The following is a 20,569-nucleotide window of genomic DNA, read 5'->3' as shown; positions in this document are numbered from 1 at the left end:
CTGTCGGGTTCTAGGCGAGCTGCCGTGAGGATTTCTCTCCTGCCTTGTGCGGCACGTTCGCTGTTCATGTCTTATTCTCCAGGTAGACTGTAGCTGAGTGACTCAGCCAGGGTTCCATTCCTACTTAAACATTAGGCTAGCCACCTCATCATGCAGGTGAGAAAACCAAGGCCAAAAGAGCAGGGCTGATTCTAGAAACCAGGACTCTTGATTCATAGGTCTGGACTTTATTAATGCATTCAGTTGCTGATTCCTGAAACCACATCTGGTCTGCTGATGGACAGGCACGAGGAATCACCTGGTTTCATACAAGGGTCCTTCCTCCAATAAAACAAACTTCTTGGTGGGACAAAAATCTGATCTTACTGAATAATTACCACGATAGTAATAGAAGTAGCAGCTAATATTTGTTATTCCATGGTTACATATCAGGCATGTGCAAAGTACTTCACCTGTATTAACCTTATTCCTTAAAATGCCCCATGAGGAAGGTCCTATTCCATTCACAAGGAAACAGACCCACTGTGTCACCTTGCTCACAGATTGTGGGGCCACATCTGAACCCAGAGAAACACCACCCTGTGAATCAGCTGAGTAAACTTTCTTTTTCCAAGAAGAGATGCTCTTGGTGCAAAGGTACCTCTACTACATCCTCAGCAGGCAGCAAGGAGAAGCAGCCTGAGGGCTTCTGGCTCCTGTTCCGCCACCACCTGGCTGAGGGAGCTGGGCCCAGCACTCATGCCACCTCGCAGAGTCCCGGTTTCCTTTCTGGAAAGCGAGCTCAGTGACCACCAGTTCATCTCTTGTTGAAAGGCTCCAATGGGCAAAGCTATGCCACAGCTCTTAAAAGCCACTTGCAGTCAACGGGCCTATGGTGTGACCATCACGTGGTGTCCTTTTGGTGCATGCCTACCCTGTCTAGCTAAGCTGCTCGCCCACTCCTGAGGGCCAGTGGCTTTCAGGCACAGACTCTGATATCAGATGGAACCAGGTTCAAATTCTGGATTTTCTGCTTCACCAACAATTTCCTTAAACCCTTCAGGCTTCAGTGTCCCTACCCCACGAGGGTGCTGTGAGGCCAGACGTCAAGGCGCATGCACTGCACTTGGCTGCCATCAGCTCCAGGGAGTCCCAGAGATCAGGACCAGCACACGTACTGATGGCAGGCTCTGGGGGGCACAGGTTGCATTTGGAGCACAGCCAGCAGCACAGATCAGGCAGACATTTTTGGCTGATCCTGCAGAGTTGGGAGGGCCAATATGTAGTGTGGAAGCAGCACAGGCTCAGGATCCCCCAGAGGTATGTTTCTTTCTCAGCCTTGTTCTAAAGAGCTGCGTGCCTGCTGCCACGTGACCTCCCGCACTTGTCTCTTTCTTCACCTATAGAACAAGTGGGCTGGACCATGTGGTTCCTGAGGTCCACTAAATGCTATCACCTTGACCCAAACAACCAGCCATCCTCAACCACATCTGCACAGCCTGGGTATGGCAACAGATGGTCAACCACAGGGGCTACCAGCCAGACTGCATGCCAACTGTTCCCCGTGCTCTCGTACCCACTCTAGCTGAAAAACGGTTAAGCAGAGACATGAGCAGGCACAACGGACAAAGCAGACACAGGAAGAAAGGAATATGTTCCACCTGGCGACTTGCTTTAGGCCTTGGTAGGCCAAGCCGAGTTCTCCGTCTTCATTTAAATATCCCCAATCCTCAGTCTTGCTAGAAACAAAGGACAGAAAAACAGGGTGTCCAGTGTAGAGGGAACAGACAGGCAGGCAGGGAGTCCTGGAAAGTGAGGAGATTCTAGCCAAGGTTTGGAAATTTAAAAAAGGCAAGGCTCAAGAACTCCCATTTCCCCTTCGTCCTCTCCTGTCACCTGCAAACAGCATCTCTCCCCCAAGTCCTCTGGTTTCTGGTACTGTCTTGGAAGTGGGCTCATGTGGTCTCACGCGGGGTCTGCTAATAACCCTGGGTAGGAAAGCATGCTGCCCCAGAGACAGCAGAGGGCCAACTTGTTCTGGCAACTCTGTAATGGCAGCAAGGCAGCAGTGAGGGTAGAGTAGAAGCATTCACATAGCCTCACACATGGTGCTTCCCTCAATCAGACTGATTCAGACAAGAACAGGGAGAGATGCAAAACGGGATGGGAGGAGAGGACCCTATGTGTGTGTGGAGGAGGCTGCAGGCAACGAGCAGGCTCTGGTGGGGAAGGCATTGCATCCTGCAGAGCAGCATGGGAAGCCCCTGGGGGACATCAGCCTCAACCAGGGTAAGGAAGGAGACTGCAGACACTACCTGCTTTTCAATGTAGATCTTTCTGAGACTCCTTAAGCACACAAAAGTATTAACTAATCTTAACTCCAGTTCTCCTTGCAGGGTCTTTCTCAAATAGCTAAAACAAGTTTTGTGATGCCCTAGATGAGAACTGAATGATGTCTCCCCTTGACCTTGGGACTGGGGTGTGTTACCACTTTTACTCAATTTGGGAAAGCAGGACTCCTTACCCCTCTCCATGCAAACTCTTTTGCTGTCTCCAAGTCACCCAGTGTCTGCCCCACGCCAGCAAGGGCAGCCCCTGGAGGTCAGGTGTGTCCGATGTTCCACCTACACCTATGTCCTCACCTCACACAGCCCTGGGCACACAGAGATACTCAAGGGCCAGCAGGGTTGGGTGAAGGAGGGCAGGTAGGGGCCTGCTGCCCCCAGCAGGACTCTGTCCCACCTTCCTGCTCCTAACGGCCTCTGTTCCTGGAGTACTCCTCTTGCAGGCCAGATTCCAGCTTTCTACGCAGGAATAATGGAGCAAGAACTGCATTCATACAGCCTGAAATAAGGACCCATAATCCCCTCATCCTCATTCCCAGGGGGCAAACCATCTGTAAACCAAAAGTAAAATCCTAAGGCCCCCCACCATCTGAAGGGACTTCCTCCTCAGCCAGGGCTCTTTTAACGTTTAACCCTAGAGACTGTTTCAGGCCATGAGAGGAAGTGGGAGTTGGGCGTGCCTCATTATACCTCTCCATCATTAACATCAACACGGACTTTAACAAATCCCAAACTCATAACTCAGCATCATCCCTTCTCAGGTGTTAGTGCCTGCATTTTACTAGGGCCTTTCATGGCTGGTGCTTTAACCCAAAGGCACAGCTCCCCGGAGGACTGTAGGCACCACTGCAGTGATTCTTGGGGAGGGCCAGAAGCAGAGAGCATCAGCGCCGAAAGGGAACGAGTGCAGGGATCCTGGGCTCCACCCACCTCCTTCCCCACACCAGAGAAACACTGACTCCTGTGCCAGGACCCAGTGTCTCCAGACCTTGCACTGAAGCTCCTTTCCAGCCTCCAGCTCTCCAACCCCCCAGGGAGGGGCTGCTGGGGCCCTGTCTCAAAGGGTCACCTCACCTCTGTCGTCCCCATAGAGCTACAGACTGCAGAGCTCTCTAGGGTGGGGCACGCGAAGCTGACTCATACAACAAGGAAGTCAGCGTTAATGCCCAGGCCACCAGCCTCACAGGGCCACACTCCCGGAATTCTTAATTCTGTAACAAGCCAGATACTATGGACAAAGGTAAAAGTACAGAACTGTGCAGTCCAGGCAGCCCACAGTGCTCAGGAAATCAGACACACGAGTTAATTAAAAACCAGTCAACCAACTTGCTTCAGCCATTGGTTCCCAGAGAAGAGAACCCACGGAGGAGATCCTCCAGCTCCACTTAGGCCACTATGGGCCAATTTCAGGGAGGGAGCGCCACCTCCTGGTGGGAGAAGAAAAAACCCAAACTACTTGGCTCGGGATTTTTTGTTGAAAATATAAGTGCTTGATATCAATTAATAAATCTACAAATATTTACAGAGAGGCCACTGTGCCACCCAGAGATAAGTTAACTCGCTGCAGTCGGTTCCCAGCCACAGGAGGCAGTGAGGCTCGGCATCCAGGAAACTGGCTTGAGAACCTAGCAGCCCAGGGCAACTCCCAGCCCCACCTGTAATGAGCCTGTGGCCCGGTCTAATCACCTCCACGCCCTGGGCCTCTTTCTTTATGGGTAAAGTGAAAGCAACCCGCTGAATTATCGCAAAGGTTTCTTCCAGATCTTTAATTACTAACCTTATGCAAAGGTTTCTTCCAGATCTTATAGAAGACCAGACAAGGCCTAGAATAATCTTTGCCTCTGTGAAGATATTGAAAAACAGGATCTGCCCTGTTTTTCTTAGCCCTGACACAGCTAAGAACCTGCCTCCCTGGGGAAACAGACAAGGTTCCCGCCAGCTCAGAGATGGTCGGTTTCCCGGTTCTAAAAAGCCCCCTGTGTGCTCCACAGATAGCCTAACTTCTTTAGTTCATAGCCAAGCTTTCTATTCAACCTCCTAGCTTATTCCCGGGGACCTCTGGGAAATGGAAGACACACCCCAAACGCGAGGAACAGCAGAGAAACATCCGAGGCCCTAGGCCTGGCCACATGAGGGTGAACGGTTTGTGGATCGATACCACCCAGCCATGAAATTACAGGAGACCCAAACTGTGCTACTGACTCAGGACCAGCAGAACTTTGGGAAACATAAGGAAACGATCACCTCCCGGGAAAAAGCCAAGAGCTCTTAGCTAGGACTGGTTAAAGCTGGGCCCTCTGGGGGAGGAGCTGGGTAGAAGTCAGCTCCTCCTGCCTTCTTTGCCATTCTGAGCAAGGCAGCCCACAGCAGCCGAGGCTCAAGGTCAAATGAGCTAACAGCTCCAAGCAAATCTTGAGACTGTACACAGTTCCTTGTCAAACACAATCTCCACTGCCCTGGACAGGCCCATGGTGTGTGTATGGGGGGTGTGTGAATAATAACCCCAGTTGCATCTGACCAAGCCTAGGTGGCAAAGCCTGGAGGCCTCCTGTCTTGCCGGGGACCTGCTGGGTGGAGAGGAGCTGCTGGGAGGTTTTCTGGGACATCAGGAACGCACCAGTCTCACTTTGGAGTTCTACACTCTTGGTAAGGCTTGGGTAGAAGTGGACAGGAATCAAAGAAGCACTGTTCTTAGAGCCAGACCGGAGCCCTGGCCGCGCTCCTGCCCCTATCTAGCTCTGTGACTTTAAGTGCTCGCCCAAGGTGAGGCTGGTCTGAGGGCAGCGGCAACTTGTGCCCCTCCTAACCCACTTCCCCATCCTCCTCCCATAGACAGCCCTGAAAAGAAGACAAACTGCCCAGCACCCAGCTCATGTTCGCAGCCCTCTTGCCCCTTCATCTTCCTATATGTAAAATGGTGATAATGATGTTGGTGTCTCTTAGTTCCCAGAGGTATAAAAGGAGAAAGCTCTGTGGAAGCGGAAGTGCCACCCGCGTTCCTACAGCTCCTCTCAGAGCAGACCCTCAGTAATGGCTTCTCTCCCCAGAGTTCAAAACAAGGGAAAAGACACAGTTGTAGGGACCAAAACAAAACTCTATAAACTATGAAGGTTAGCAAGTGATCAAAGTTCTGAACTTGAGGATCATGAATGCTTAAAGGGGCTGTGACTGGCAATGTGATGGAAGCCCCCAGAAATCTAAGCAAAATTCAGCATATGAGTGTAACTTGTTCTAGGCAGAGGATAGATGTCATCAAAATTCTAAATGGTCCCCCACAAATCACATGTGTAGATATAATTTATATTTAAACAGTGTAACTCTCCATTACAGGAAAACGGTAAGAAAGGTAGAGCAGCTGTCTATCTCCAAAGCACCCCAGTTGCCAGGGTGGCCCTCATGGTAATGGGAATCCCCTTGCTGTGGGCTCCACGGAGTCCCAGTTGGGTCCCTGTTCCCTGCCAGCCTGCCTGGCAGCTCTCCTCCCTCAATGCTGGGATTTGGAGCAATCATGAACACTTCCCAAAACTAAGGCCAGACTGGGAGAGGGGCAGACCCACTGTGGTGGCTTCCACAGCACCTGGTACAGCACACACCGCGGAGCTGGCTCTTCAGGCCTCCGCTCCCCAGGGCAGCCGGCTCCTTTTCTGTTCTTAACTCAGTTTCACAGGCTATTAATTTCCTATTGTATGCCAGGCTTGCTGGGAACAGAATTATTTTAAGATATAATAAAAGCTATTCTTATTTTATCACCATCATTATTATTGCTGTAAAGGAAGACAAATCTAGGGTATTAAGCAGCCCCTGGGAAAACCTAAACTGGGATCTGGATCCCTGACAACCGCTAAATGAATAAAAGGGGCTGCCAACAGTGACGGCTCTGAAGATCGGGAGATACGCATACCGCTTGTCAGATCAAGCACACGGTGCTTCTTCCTTTCTACTTTAATATCACCTGGGCTTTTTCTTATTCATCTCATTTCTTATCTTCAACCCAAGATAATTAAAAATTACTAAATCTTGACTCCAGTTTTAGCACTGAGAGTCACCTGCATTCCTTCTCTCCCTCCTTTAGGGAAAAGAATTATACCTCTCTTGAAATACATTTAATTTCCTCCTGGAGCCTGCGACAACACCTTCAACTTCTGATTACCTACTCAGTGGCCGGAAGCCGCCCCAGCCTGAGTCAGGCCTTCCGGATTCTACCTTGACTTAGGCACAGGCCACCTGCGGGCCTGAGCTGTTCCACCCCTCCGGGCCTCAGTCTCCTCCTCTGCAGAAAGAGGGACTGGATGAAAATACCTGGGAATCAAAGCACCAGAAGTCTTCAGTAAAACTTAAAAGTTGCACTCACAGTGCCACCTAGTGACATTTTTTGGAAATGTTTGCTGTTTTCACCAATTTTGAACAAATACTTAATGATCAACATTCTACTAGTGGAGGTAAGACAGAAAGGTAGCCAGGGAAAAGACCAGCTCTGTCTTTTTTTTTTTGAGACAGAGTTTCACTCTTGTTGCCCAGGCTGGAGTGCAATGGCATGATTCCAGCTCACTGCAACCTCTGCCTCCTGGGTTCGAGTGATTCTCCTGCCTCAGCCTCCCGAGTAGCTGGGATTACAGGCACCCGCCACTATGCCCGGCTAATTTTTGTATTTTTAGTAGAGACAGGGTTTCATTGCATTGGCCAGGCTGGTCTCAAACTCCTGACCTCAGGTGATCTGCCCATCTCGGCCTCCCAAAGTGCTTAGATTACAGGTGTGAGCCACCATACTCGGTCAGCCAGCTCCATTTTTATAGGTGCCCACAGGGGCATGAGGAAGCAGAGACGATAACAATGTTGATCACGGCAGTAACACTCATCATGTGTGCACCACAGACAGGCACTGTCCTAAGTTCCTTACATGGATGATAGGAGCTCACCCCATCTTCCCCAAAGCCGCAGAAGGGACGCCGCTATGGCTGTCCCAGTTCAGATGAGGTGACTGAGGCACCTATTGGTCATGCGACCGCTACTAAACGGTGAGGAGTGGACTCCGCAGTGCGCCTTCTCAGGCACTCTGCCTTGGGGGTCTGCGTTCTGTCTGCTGACAATGCTTGGCCCTGCTGCCACCCTCAGACAATCACTCTTGTTTGCCTTAACCCTGGCTCAGCTCATCTTCGAGGGGACAGTGGTTGCTAAACTCACATCCAGGGAGATCTCATTTTGGCTAAGATGGTGGAGGTGAAATGCTCCCATTCCACCCCCGAGTGCCCAGCTTGGGTTCCATCTGTTCTGAATGACAGAGGGTGGGCCCCCAATGTGTGACACACATTGCACGCATGAGAAGCGCATTGCAGCAGGTGGCTAAGCAGCCCTCCGCTGTCAGTTAGCCAGCCCCCACCCCAGCTAGCTTCCTCTCAAGGAGAAAAGCTGTTCTCAGCCAGACCTTCCTATTCCACTCCTGTTATCCTCCCAGGGAAGCTCGCTGTTCCTAATCCTTTTCAGGGGACCTGGGCTCTAGATGCTGAGAGTGTGTTGCTCGAGCCTTGCTGAGCTAACAGTAGGGCAGGGGACTGAGTCAGTCTTTCCGTGTCCTCTAATAATTCTCTGATGCTCAGCACATGGTCATCACCTGAGTAAAACCCCAAACAGATTCAGCTGGGCAGGGCCCTTCTCTGTGGCCTCGTCCAGCACAGGTGACCACGGCGGCCTTACCTGTTTGTCTGGCAGACCCCATGATAGGCTTCAATGGCATCCTCCTGGTCAACATGCTTTTCACTGTTAGGCCAACTTGATCTGGCATTAATGTTCGGCTCCTAGAAATCCCCAGATAAAAAAATAACTCTGGTTAAACAATTGCCACAAAATGGCTTTATATACAAACAGGTATAAAAACGTGCCTTTGGGAAAAGACAAAGGCCTGGAAGAACAGAGATTACCACAATCAAACCCAGGCCAGGAACATGACTCCAAAAGGTCACCTTGGAAGAGACACAGAACGACGAGGCCAGGCTGAGACAGAGCTGCATGTGGGGCGGTGGGGGAAGATGGCCAGGAGGTGCCCCTGGGAGGAGACAGCACCCAAGTCCAGAGCACACAGGTAGACCCTGGCTCGGCTGGAATCCTCCACACTCATCAGCAGCTGCTTACCCCAGCCGTCCTCAGGCTCATGCCCAGAAGTGGCTCAGGCTTTTAGAGCCTATGGAGTGACCCAGGTGGCCTTGGTCCCCACCTTCTGGCTCTAGTCTGTCCCAGGAAGTGAGAACATTAGGAAAATACAGTGAACAGAACTTGCCACCCTGGGGGAATGAGAGGGACCAAGGACTCTCTCCACTTCAGAAAGCAAACAGCAAGGGGTATGAGGTGAAAAGGCCACCCTGAGGTTACCTATTAAACGTCTTCATATTAACTTCAGAAGATTCTAGAAGCTTCTAGCTGCATCCCCCAGGGAAGGTCATGCTGACAGGGCAGCAAGTCTTTTGCTCTGCCTTTTTAGAGGAGACCCCACAGCGAGAGACTCTGCTCTTTCAGGTTTTAGATCCTCGTGGGTAAAGATACATTTAAAAAACACTAATTTATCACCTAGGGTCACCCCTCAGCAGCCCCACCGCGGGCCGCCATCTTGTTACCGCGTTTCTGCCGGCGAGTCGCCGCTGGTCGGCGCTCACGATCTGGGTCCTGAGGATGAGCACCTCCTCCTTGCGCACCTCGAGCTCCTCGTGGGCCAGCTTGAGCTGGTTCAGCAGGAGGCTGTAGCTGTCTGGGGAGCCGTGGCTGGAGTTATTCTGCATGGCTTGGTCGGCCACGGCTTTCCTCAGCTCATTCAGGTCATTCTTCAGCTTTTTGTTCTCTGACTCCAGCTCTTGCCTCTGGAAGACAGCCCAAGGGCCGCTGCCATTACTCCCTGCCCTAGGGCCCTCTCCCTGTGTGGGCCTCCCCTCCTCTCCTTCTTTTGTCCACTGGGAAACTTCGCTCTTTAAACGTTGAAACACATGGAAAGTTCTGACTGCCATCAGCAAGCAGTCAAAGCTGGAACCTGGATGTGAACTCATGACTTCAAGTCACAAGCGTGAAGCACCTGCACAATGCCTCAGGAGCGGCAGTTCCCCGAAGTGATTCAACAGTGTTCATGTTTCTAAACACATTTGGCTGTGAAACTCCTCCTTGTGGAAATGCTGGGCTCACAATTTTAAATGACATATAGTAAACATAGGAATTCCTAGAATCCAAACATGTTCACATGCTTTGTGGCTTTCCAAGAAAAGCTACACAATGCAGGATTTCCTGACTTTATTTGCCCAGAGAACCCCTTGCTCCCCATTTTTCTGGGAGCATCATTTTTGTCCAGGACAAATGACTTGGAAGATACACCAGGGACACAGTTTTGTTGTTTTGGTCATATAGAAAGCCACCAACTGTCAATGTCAGCAGAGGAAAAATACCTACATACAGAATCGAATGTGCTATTGGAACTCAACTTTGGAACATTATATTTTCTGGGTAGTACATTTAACTTTGTGTTTGAGATGAAGTCTGATGATCACACACAAACTGCCAGCAGGACCCTGGGATATATGAGATTCAAAATTTCCCAAAGGAAACCCAAAGATGTGGATGAGTATGCATTGGTTGCATGTCTGTTACAGAGCCAAAGCATGATGGAACTAGGAGACGGCTGGGGAGAATGAATCTCTTGATTTGCTGAGTGAGGAAGCTGAGCCCAGGGAGGGGAAGGCTCACAGCAAGTTTAGAGACTGACCTAGGACAGATGGCCAGGGCTCCCGACTCCTGGTCCAGGGCGCCCCCATGACTCCACCATATATGTGGTGATTTCCAGAAGATTTAGAACCATGCACAGAGATAGTAACTCTGCAGACATGACGAAGGCCCCAAAATAAGGTGATCAATAATGATCATTGATGAGTCACCAACTCTATGGTGAATCTATTTACTAAGTTCAGAAGTTCAGGATCCCCTCAGTGCCTGGGTGATCTTCCGGCAGCCAAGGCCATCCTCAGGAGAGCCAGCGTCACATGCTAGAGGAACACTGGGTGTAGAGACAGCCCTGGGTCCCCTCCTGGCTCAAGGTGCACACTGCACAGTCCTGGAACCTTAGCCTATTCAGGTGTGGCTTAAGGGAGTGAGAACAGCTGGTGGCTAAGGTTTCCTCCAGCCTTGACAGGCCAGAACTGAGCTCAGTGACAGCTGTTGGCTGCGTGCCTGAGCTGACAGCCACCCCAGGCCCTACTCAGCTGTGAGATTGTGCCTCAAGACAAAGAGAGCCTGGTTGGGTGAAAGCTCTGGCTGTTTTTCAAGGATTTCTGCCCAGGGCACATCTGTGACATTTCTATTTATCCCATTCTCTAAACATTCCTGGATATCATCTCCCATAACCATATCCCACGGGTCCCCCACACATCACCTCTCCTCTCCACTCTCCTCTCCTCCCCCACTGGCTCACTACCATTTCCTCATCATCCTTTCTGGTCAACAGTGCCAAAAGAATATGCGTGCTTTATTGTGGTAAAAAATATAAAACACAAATTAGCCATCTTACCTATTTTTTTTTTTTTTTGACAGAGTCTCGCTCTGTCGCCCAGGCTGGAGTGCAGTGGCGAGATCTCGGCTCACTGCAAGCTCCGTCTCCTGGATTCACGCCAGTCTCCTGCCTCAGCCTCCTGAGTAGCTGGAACTATGGGAGGCCACCACCACACCTGGCTTTTTTTTTCTTTTTTTGTATTTCTAGTAGAGATGGGGTTTCACCATGTTAGCCAGGATGGTCTCAATCTGCTGACCTCATGATTCACCCGCCTTGGCCTCCCAAAGTGCTGGGATTACAGGTGTGAGCCATGCGCACGGCCCCATCTTACCTATTTTTACGCGCACAGTTCAGTGACATTAAGTCCATTTATGTTGTGCAACCATCCCCACCATCCATCTCCAGAACTTTTTCACCTTTCCCAGCTGAAACTCTGTCCCCATGAAACACTAACTCCCTATCCCCGCTCCTCATCTGCTGCAACCATCATTCTACTTTCTGTCTCTGAGTTTGACCCTTCTAGGTACCTCATATAAATGGAAACATGAATTTGTGTGAAAGACATAGTTTTGATGCATTCAAATGCTGTGCCATTCCAGTTGGAGAATAAGGGAGTCCCATTCCCTGACCCTCCCTCCCACCAATCTTCATCATCTGCCTTCTTCAGGCCAGGCACAACACCTGCTTAGAACCTATCCATTACACTAAAGTACAGATCATGGCACTGCGGCCTGGAACACACCATGACACGAGTGAATCCAGAGTGACTGCGGAACACAGAAGAATGCCATCCACTGACTCAGGCAACAGAACAGGTCTGAACAGCTAAAAGACAGGAGCAGCTAGCTATGTGAAAAAGGCAGACAAGAGGTCTCCAGGTACAAAGGCCTCAGAGAAGGAGAACAAGCAGGACTTGCTGGGGAAATGCTGTCATGCAGAAGGCAGAGCAGAAGGGGCGGGGGTCAAGAGATTCCAAAACCCAGGGAAGGGAGCTGGATCCAGGAAAAAGCAGTGAGTTGGTCATCAGAGCTTCAGAAGGGTTTCCATGGGGAGATAGGCCATCTGGCTGGAGTACAACATGGCATGGCCCATGGCAGGGAGCAGAGGGAGATGTGAATGAGCTGCAGAGATTTAGGAGGTGGAATTGTCAAGACCTGGAGACTACTTGGATGTGGGAAGTAAGTGGGAAGAAAGTCTAGATGCTTGAGTGACATGTGTGTCATCTATTGAGACAAGATGGGGTTTCAGGGTTCAGATGTGTTCAGCTGTAGTCCCCATGGCGCAGTGAGCAGTTGGAATTAGGGGCTAGAGATGGATCAGTATGTTGGTGAGGACTGAAGTCTTGGGAGGATGTGTGGGTGGGTGGGGGTGAAACTGCCCCGGGAGAGTATGCTGAGGCTGGGCCCTGCACACCACATGCTTCCAATTTCCTGTCCCTGGATAGCCCCAGGACTTCAACCTCCTAGGTGAGCTGGACACTGGACTGGGCAGGAACCTTTCTGTAGAGTTGGGGTATCTATTTCTTAAACTTCAGTACATCCCTGGAGAGCACTCTATGAGACAAAGTAGATATTTCACACAGGATGAACGTTACCACTGGAGGCGGCACAATTTTGAATGAGGGTTCATTGAAATTCTATATATAGTCAACACTAAATCACCATTCTATAACTTTGTAAGATTTTAAACCAGTAAAACTGATCTGTGTTCCATAAAACAAGCTAAAGTTGTGAAAATGGCTCTCACAAATCTAGCCACAGTAAACAGTAATGGATGCAGTTTGTTTTAAAATTCTGAGGAATTTTAATAAAATGAACAGTCCAGTTCTCTCTCAAAAAAAAGCCTAGTTTCATCACAGGATTATTTATAAAAGTAAAACATGAGAATATATTCATCAATTAGAGAATGGATAATTGTGATAATGTCATCAAATTTTAATCAACCATGGAAATCATGTTTACAAAGACATGTAGAAAAATGCTCATTATAGTGAGGAAAAAAAGCAGAATAAAAAATTACATATATAACAGCTATATAAATATGCATATAAAAAGCATTAGAAATAAATATTCAAATAATATCAAAGACTGCCTTTAAGTGGCAGGAATATGGATTTTTTAAAAATTCTCTAAATTTTCCTGTATTTTAAAATTTTTCTATGAACAGAATTACTTTAATAAATTTACAGATAAAATGAAAAATGTCTATAAAAAGGACACATTAAGGAAAAAAAAAAACCACTCAAGTATCTTCTCAATTAAGTCTTTTCTGATGCATGTTCAACATTAGATTAACCAAAGGCTGGATAGTCAGTTGAGGTGAAAAGTGTTTAAGTGCCAAGCTGGACTCTCAGTTCCCTATTATTCTTGCACAAACTCTGAGTCAGTGGGTACCATCTCCTGATTTGAATCCAGCTCTGGCTGACAGCAGTTCGATAAAGAAAAACCAACACTGCTGCTGGCCGTAAGCAGGGTCTGTCTGCCCAGCTGGCTTCCAGGTCAGCACAGTCATGGCTCTTTTTGGCTACCAGGCCTGTCTCAGGCACCAGGGAATGGTGAGCTTCCTCCTCTGCTGGCCCTAGAGCCACCCCTCCTACCCTCACCATCCCTACACTCACTCTCCTCTGCTTTTGCATACTGGCCGGGGCTAACAGTCACCGCAGGGAGACCCATCTTCCATCCACCCTACTCAGGCCTCCAGAGACAATGCTCTGCAGGAGTGACTGGCCCTGAGAACCCTTCTACATGACCTTACCCCAAATGGGGGCACCTAAGCCTCGTGCAGGGTACACAGTCAGTGTGCTTCTGCCAAGAGCTGCAGTTACCTTTTGCATTCCAGCAGGATCAGCAGAAATTTTTAAAATTCTGGTAAAAGGGTTTAAGCAAAAAATCGCTACTTGTCAAGGGGTCTTCCTAGAGTAGCCTCATCTCGTGCATGTACCTGTGGGCAGCTTTTTCAAATCCAACTGGAAAAGGATCAGGCTGGAAGAGGCAGCTGAGTGGCCAGGTGTGTCGACTCGTCATCTTAGCGCTTTGACTTACCTGCTCAGGTAGAGTCTATACTTTTGGAGGGCACAGTATACTTCCCACCCCTTTGCACACTTCAGAGCATTCAGGAGGGATGTGCATAGGGGGAGCTCACTAAATATAAGCTGACTGTGTTCTGCCTAAAAGCCCAATTTCCATTATTATAAACAATAGTAATAAGTGGTCATAAAGTCCCCTGAATGCTGGGCTGGGCCTGGTTAAGTGAGAAGCACCCAAGCCAGCCTCTTCAACATGAGTGCTTCCTTACAGTGGGTAATTTTAACCCCAGGGGTCCCCAGGACCAGCCTCTGTGACAAGGCCCATAGGTAAAATCATTTCATCAGAGACACTGCTGGGAAAACCAGGTCTCACACCCTCAGAATCCTGGCCTAAGTCAACAGCAGCAGAGTGGAGCAGCTATTTAGACTTGTGGCAGTTTAAGACAAGTATTTATTGCACCCTCTCTGTGCTGGGCCCCCTGCTTGGCAGTGGAGATGAAGCCTGTAAAATCAAGAAGGGGCATCTTCCTCAAGCACAGCTAAATGGAGGAGGAGTTTTTGCACTGATTTTAATGCAGGAGTCTGGGAGGCAGCTTCGTGGGTAGGGTAGTACAGTGGTTCTCAGACCTGAGTGGGCAACAGAATCTCTTGCAGGGCTTGTTAAAACACAGATGGCTGGGCCCTATCCCAAGCTTCTGATTCAGCGGGTCTGGGAGGGGACCTGAGAATCTACATTTCCAGCAAGTTCAGTAATGCCTGATGCCATCAGTCCCACATCTACTCCGGGGGAACTACTGGACCCCTCTGAAAGGATGGGTGGCACTGATGTCCCCAAAATGCTAACTATAATAGTTCACATGCTCATTTTCATCCCCAGGGGCTAAGCCTCCCTTGGGAAAGGCAGCTGAAGGCTGGCACGTAGAAGTCCCCTCGCTGCAGGCATTTATCCCACTGAAAGACTCCCAGGCTCCTTGGAGGGCTTTGAATCTGTAGAATATCACATGAGGCAAGTAAGTCTAATCAACGACTCCAGAAGGAGATCTCTATGACACACTCTCCCATGCCATCTGTGTGGCCCTGGTTGTTTAAAAAGTCAGATGGTGTTGGGAAACCAGACATCCACAGCAAAAGAATTAAGTTGGGCCCTTACCTCAATCTTCAACAAAGATTAAGTCAAAGTGGATCAAAGGCTTAAATGTAAGACCTAAAATTATAAAACTCTCAGAAGAAAACGCAGGGCAAAAGCCTTATGACATCAGATTTGACAATGATTTCTTAAACATGACACCAAAGGCACAGGCAACAAAGGAAAATAGACAAACTGGACTTCATGAAAATGTAAACATTTTGTACACCAAAAGACACTATCAGAGTAAAAAGATGACCCACAGAATGGGAGAAATCATTTGCAAATCATGTATCTGATAAGGGATTAATAGCTAGAATATGTAGAGAACTCCTAAAACTCAACACAAAACCCGAAACAGCGTAATTCAGAAATGGGCAGAAGACTGAAAAGACATTCTTCAAAGGCTACATAGAAATGACCAATAAACACGAGAAGATGCTCAGTATTACTATTAGGAAAATGCAAGTCAAAACTACAATGAGACATCACCTTACACCTATCAGAATAGCTACTATCAAAAAAAAAAAAATACTAAGTGTTGGCAAGGATGTGGAGAAATCAGAACCCTTGTGAACTGCTGGTGGGAATGTAAAATGGTACAGCTGCTATGGAGAACAGTACAGCAGTTCCTCAAAAAATTAACAATAGGATGACCACATGATCCAGCAACTCCGCTTTGGGGTATATACCTAAAAGAACTGAAAGCAGGGTCTCCAAGAGATACTTGGAAACCATGTTCAGTACAGCATTATTCAAAATAGCTAAAACAGACAAGCAGCCTAGATGTCTAACAAATGGATAAGCAAAGTGTGATCCGCACACACACAATGGGACGCAGTCTTAGAAGAAGACGGACACATGCTACAATAGAGATGAACCATCAGGACATAATGTTAAGTGAAATAAGCCAATTACAAAAAACAAATACTATACGATTCTACTTATGTGAGGAACCTAGAGTTGTCTAATGCAGAGAGACAAAGTACAATCGTGGTTGCCAGAGGTTGTGGGAGGAGGAACTGGGGAGTTGTTAATGGGTACAGAGCTTCAGTTTTAAAAGATGAAAAGAGTTATGGAGTGCTGGTGAGATGCTAGAATAACATTATGAGTGTATTTAATACTATTGAACTGTACACTTAAAGGAGTTAATTACAATGGTAAATTTTTTGTGTATTTTACCACACTTTAAAAAATTAGAAATAAGCCATGGGAATGCTTCAAGGCTGCTCTCCTGGGCAATGTAGCTGTTACCAGAGTTATTTATTTTTTTGACAAGTCAAGTGCAGCAGTAAGATGGGGGAAGGAATAGAACAAGAAGTTCGATCTGTAACAGACTGTGAACAGTCCATTGAGATAACTTACTACCTTCAGATCAACCAGCCAGAGTTATTTGTAGTCCTGTAGGTGACTGGCAGATAAGCTAAATTCCCACATTATCACGTCTTTGAGGATGGTAATGGGGTGGGCCTCTTCTGAAGCTCCTTTTCTGTGCACTCCTCCCTGCTGTGGGGCCCACTCACCTCCCACTGTTCTACTGCACTGTCTCCCCGCGTGCCACCAGAGGACACACTGGCAGATCCCTCTGCCCTATGTTTGCCCATGCAAGCCTTGCTTTTTCCTAAGTGATTTTTAGTGGCCATATTTGAACTGAAATTGTATTGGGTAGGTCATATATTTATAATCATTCCTGTAGTAGATACAAATTTTCCTTCATTCCAAAGGTGAAGAAACTGCAGCATGGAAAAAGGAAGCTACCTGCTTATGGCTCTCCTTGTCAGCAGACTGTGGTTCAGGGCCTGATCTCCTGATGTCCAGATTTGTCATCTGCCCTCTCCTGGGGGAGTGTTCCAGGAAGCCTGTCCCCTAAGAATCTTACCTTCAGACTATTGTAGGCCAGATCTGCATCCGGGTCCAAATCTATGTCAGTCTGTGGTGGTTCCACCTGCATGGATAGAGAGACAAAGATGAGCGTGGACCTCGAGCAAGATATTCCACAGAGGTGTTTCCGACTGTGGTCAAACTTGCTCATCCTGCCTGCGCATGAATACCCAGCACTCCCACCCTCCACAAGTCCACTTCCTTCCCACCTTCAAAGTGCAGCTCAACACTCCAGCCTACCATGAAGTGCTCCATCAACACCTCCCTCCTGTCCCCACCCCACCTTCCCTCACCTGGTCCCCACAGGCACTTATAGGTTAAATATGTATAACACGGTGTTATGGCTTGAATTTTGCCCCCCAAAAGATATTCTGAAGTCCTCACCCCTAGAAACTGTGAATGTGACCTTATTTGCAATTAGGGTCTTTGCAGATGTAATCAAGTTAAGCTGGGCTCATTAGGGTGGACGCTAATCCAGTCGGAAGAAGACACGGGGAAGATGGCCATGTGAAGAGGGAGGCAGAGGCTGGAGCCACGCAGCTGCCAGGCAGGGAGCACCAGGATGGCCAGAAACATGGGAAGTTAAGAGAAAGGCATGAAGCAAATTCTCCCTTAAAGCCTTCAAGAGAACAGAGGCTGTCAACACCTTAATTTCTGACTTCCGGCCTCCAGAACTCTGAGAGAGTAAATTTTTGTTGTTGTTGTCATCCAGTTTGTGGTGTTTTGTTTCAGCAGCCTTAGGAAGCTAACACACACTGTAAAACTATGTCTCTAGTAACAAGGTTAACAAGTTACGTTCCAATTTATGAGGGAGGAAACCTCCCTAGTGTGTTGTTTCCTAACTAAACTCTAAGCACCTTGCAGAGAGCTGCTTCCTCCATGACACTACCGCAGGTAGTAGAGATGGCCCACAACACTCCGTAATGCCATCTGACAGAACTCCAAAGCTAGTGCTTGTCTATGGCAATTTCTGGAGTAACAACTCACTAGGATTCAGCTGAGCAAATAATTCCTACAGTTATTTAGCTGCTACTAGACTTAAACTGCCAATGAGAAGGGGTAGAAACAGCTTCATAAATGGTTAACTACTTGGAGTAATTTCAAGTAGTGGGTGATAGTCCCTGAATAAGATGGACTTTTGGAGGTAAAAACGGAAAGATCACTTACTGAGATTACCTACATGCTAGCTAGCAGTGTTAGGTCCTCCTGCTGTGGATGGACTAGCGTGCCCCAGGCTTGGAGACAGGAACAGGATCCGAGCATCTCCTGTACTCCTCCCAGTTGAAGGATGCCGACACTTAACTGCACTGTTTCCAGCCCTGCAACCTGGGGGTAAAGCCCCTCCAAAGTACCAGTGTCTGTTTTGCCTCCACCAACACCAGTGGTACAGGAGGCTGTGGCTGTCCAGGGTCCGCATTCAACCTGCTGCTCCGGTGAGAGTTCTGTACTTGTGTTCTATGTAGCATGGATTTGCCATGTGTCCATGGACAATATTGAGTCCATCAGATTCTCAGAAAATGGAGACCACCTACTCCGACTCAAGGGGCTCTATTAAGATGGGCTGGCAGTCATGTTTGTAAGTGGGCAGCCCATAGGAATCACCCTATTGGCCAAGGTGACTTTGCCAGGCTTGAGAAAGGGAGGTGGCTGGGTGAGAGGTCAAATGCACTGACCATAGACTGTTATAGAGGCCCCACCCTCACTCCCATACTGATGGTACATCCCACGGGCTTCGCTGCCATTCCTCACTCAGTGCGTGGCCTCTCTCTGCGGCTGAGACCCGAGCCATCTCTCTCCAGTATGAAGACCCAGGTAGTTCAGGATCCCTCTTTGGACCAACAGCGAATCCAAGAACTTGACCTCCAAAAGCTCCATTTCAGGGTGCTACAGAGGGATCCCATACCCTCCCCCAACCCACTCCTGTCTTTCCTTCCTTAAACTGTCAGAAACAAGGCCATTGTCCCTAAAGAGAGATCCTTAATATACATGACAGAGCTACGGCCCAGGCCTAGAGTTCTAACTATTGTTCCATGGTTATTTTGGAGGAAAAAGATACCCTTTTTTATTTGGTATCCAGAGAAGTTCTAAAGCCAAGATTCCAAAATTAGTTGGCATGTCTGGAATGCGGAGCCTGGAGAATGAATCTTTAGGTACAGCTGGATAGGCCAAGAACTTGTACGTCAGGCACCGTCTGATATCATCTGTGTAGCTTTTCATTGATTTGATTTGCACTTGCCTGTCAGGGCGCTTTCCTTCTAATTCAGAGTAATTTAGAAACCTAATCTCTTCACTTTCCATTCTGAATCAAGTCCATCTGAGAGATTTAAACCCATCAGCAAGATTTCCCCCCCACCCCAGTTACTGCTCGGGGAGGGGAGGGGAAACAAGAATTTGCTAGCAATATAGATCAGAATCTGTATCACAATTGATTGCAAAGGGAACACAGGTGTTGCAAAAAATGACTGGGCACAGAAGTGAGGTAAGGGATGGGGATTGAGAACATGGGGTAGGTGTCAAACTCCACAATTAATAATTCAGGCCTGAGAACACACGAAAGGCCTTTTTCAAGCTCACTATGAGGTCAGCTGATGATATAACCCATGGCAGAATTGGCCTTGTACCCTTTAGAAGTGGTCCTTCTATCTCCAGGGAAATAAATGGTTCTTTCCTCCTTAGCACTGCTATATTCAATGGATTCTCTACTCCTATGGCACCAACCTGTTCACACTCAACTTGCATTTATTTAAGTGCCACCAAAGTTATTTTTTACTTTTCACATGTATTATGTCCGGCTCTCCCAGACATAACATCTAAATTCCTCGTAACATTTAAATTCCTCAATCCTCAAGAGAAATCCTGGGGATTTCTCTTACATTGTTATCTGCTGTCCTTTAAGGAACATTTTGTGTACCTACTACATGCCTGGCACTGGCATAGTTCTGAATGCAGTGTGGGTGCCCAATAGTTCCTTGAGATGGAACGATTATTTTTGGGGCTACTAAGATTTCAAACAATATCCTTTCTAGACCCAAGAGGCTGCTGATGATCTGGACTGAGGCAAGGGTGCAGCCATGGGAGAGGAGGGTGAGTGACACACACTTGGTCTGCCTCTGACCCAAAAAGGCTGAACCCAAGCCCATGCCAGATCCCAGGTATGAAAGGGCGATAGGTTATCTCTGTGAACATTTGACTTCTGCTGTATTTACACACTTATTACACAGCCTGGTCCTCCTGGCAGGGAGCTCCCCTCTTTGCAAGTAGGTGATGATGCCACAGACTTCCCCCTAGCTTCACCAGTGGAAACCCAGGGCACGAGGGAGCTTACTCCTGTTCAGCTGGGTGGTGTAGGGGCACTCAGAGAAGACTCAGCATGACTCCAATGCAATAAGGAAGAGCCCTCTGAGACTTAGCAGGAGCATGATCCCATGTGGTCACACATGCCACATGAGCCCTGGGAACACGAGCTGGATTGTTCTCTCATCCAAGCACCATAAGAGCACTGCAGCCCCTTCACGTACCTGGACTTTCTTGCTGTCCTGCTGTTCTCTCTTCTCCAGCTGCACTTGCAGCTTCTTCCTCTCCTGCTCCAGCTCCCGTACTCTCTTCTGCAGCTTCAGGAAGACCGTCATGTCCATGGCTGCCTTCTCCAGGCCGATTTCCTTCAAAGGAAGACAGGCGCAGAAAAGAGGTTTTCCTAA

General features: G+C 48.3%; 1 protein-coding gene across 1 annotated transcript in view; it reads right to left on the bottom strand.

Annotated features, from left to right (window-relative positions):
• Positions 1 to 20,569, bottom strand: part of MYO5B (myosin VB) — a 385,029-nt gene that overhangs the window by 31,754 nt on the left and 332,706 nt on the right. The window contains exons 26-30 of the mRNA XM_025364941.1: positions 20,390 to 20,530; positions 16,870 to 16,935; positions 8,930 to 9,169; positions 8,016 to 8,116; positions 1,641 to 1,718 (exon numbers count right to left, since the gene is read on the bottom strand). Coding sequence (XP_025220726.1) covers positions 1,641 to 1,718; positions 8,016 to 8,116; positions 8,930 to 9,169; positions 16,870 to 16,935; positions 20,390 to 20,530 — 626 coding nt within the window. The remainder of the gene's footprint in view (positions 1 to 1,640; positions 1,719 to 8,015; positions 8,117 to 8,929; positions 9,170 to 16,869; positions 16,936 to 20,389; positions 20,531 to 20,569) is intronic.

The sequence above is a fragment of the Theropithecus gelada genome, chromosome 18, assembly GCF_003255815.1.
Source record: "Theropithecus gelada isolate Dixy chromosome 18, Tgel_1.0, whole genome shotgun sequence".
NCBI lineage: Eukaryota > Metazoa > Chordata > Mammalia > Primates > Cercopithecidae > Theropithecus > Theropithecus gelada.
The sequence above is the reverse complement of the archived record's forward strand: the minus strand, read 5'-3'. Positions and strand labels throughout refer to the sequence as shown.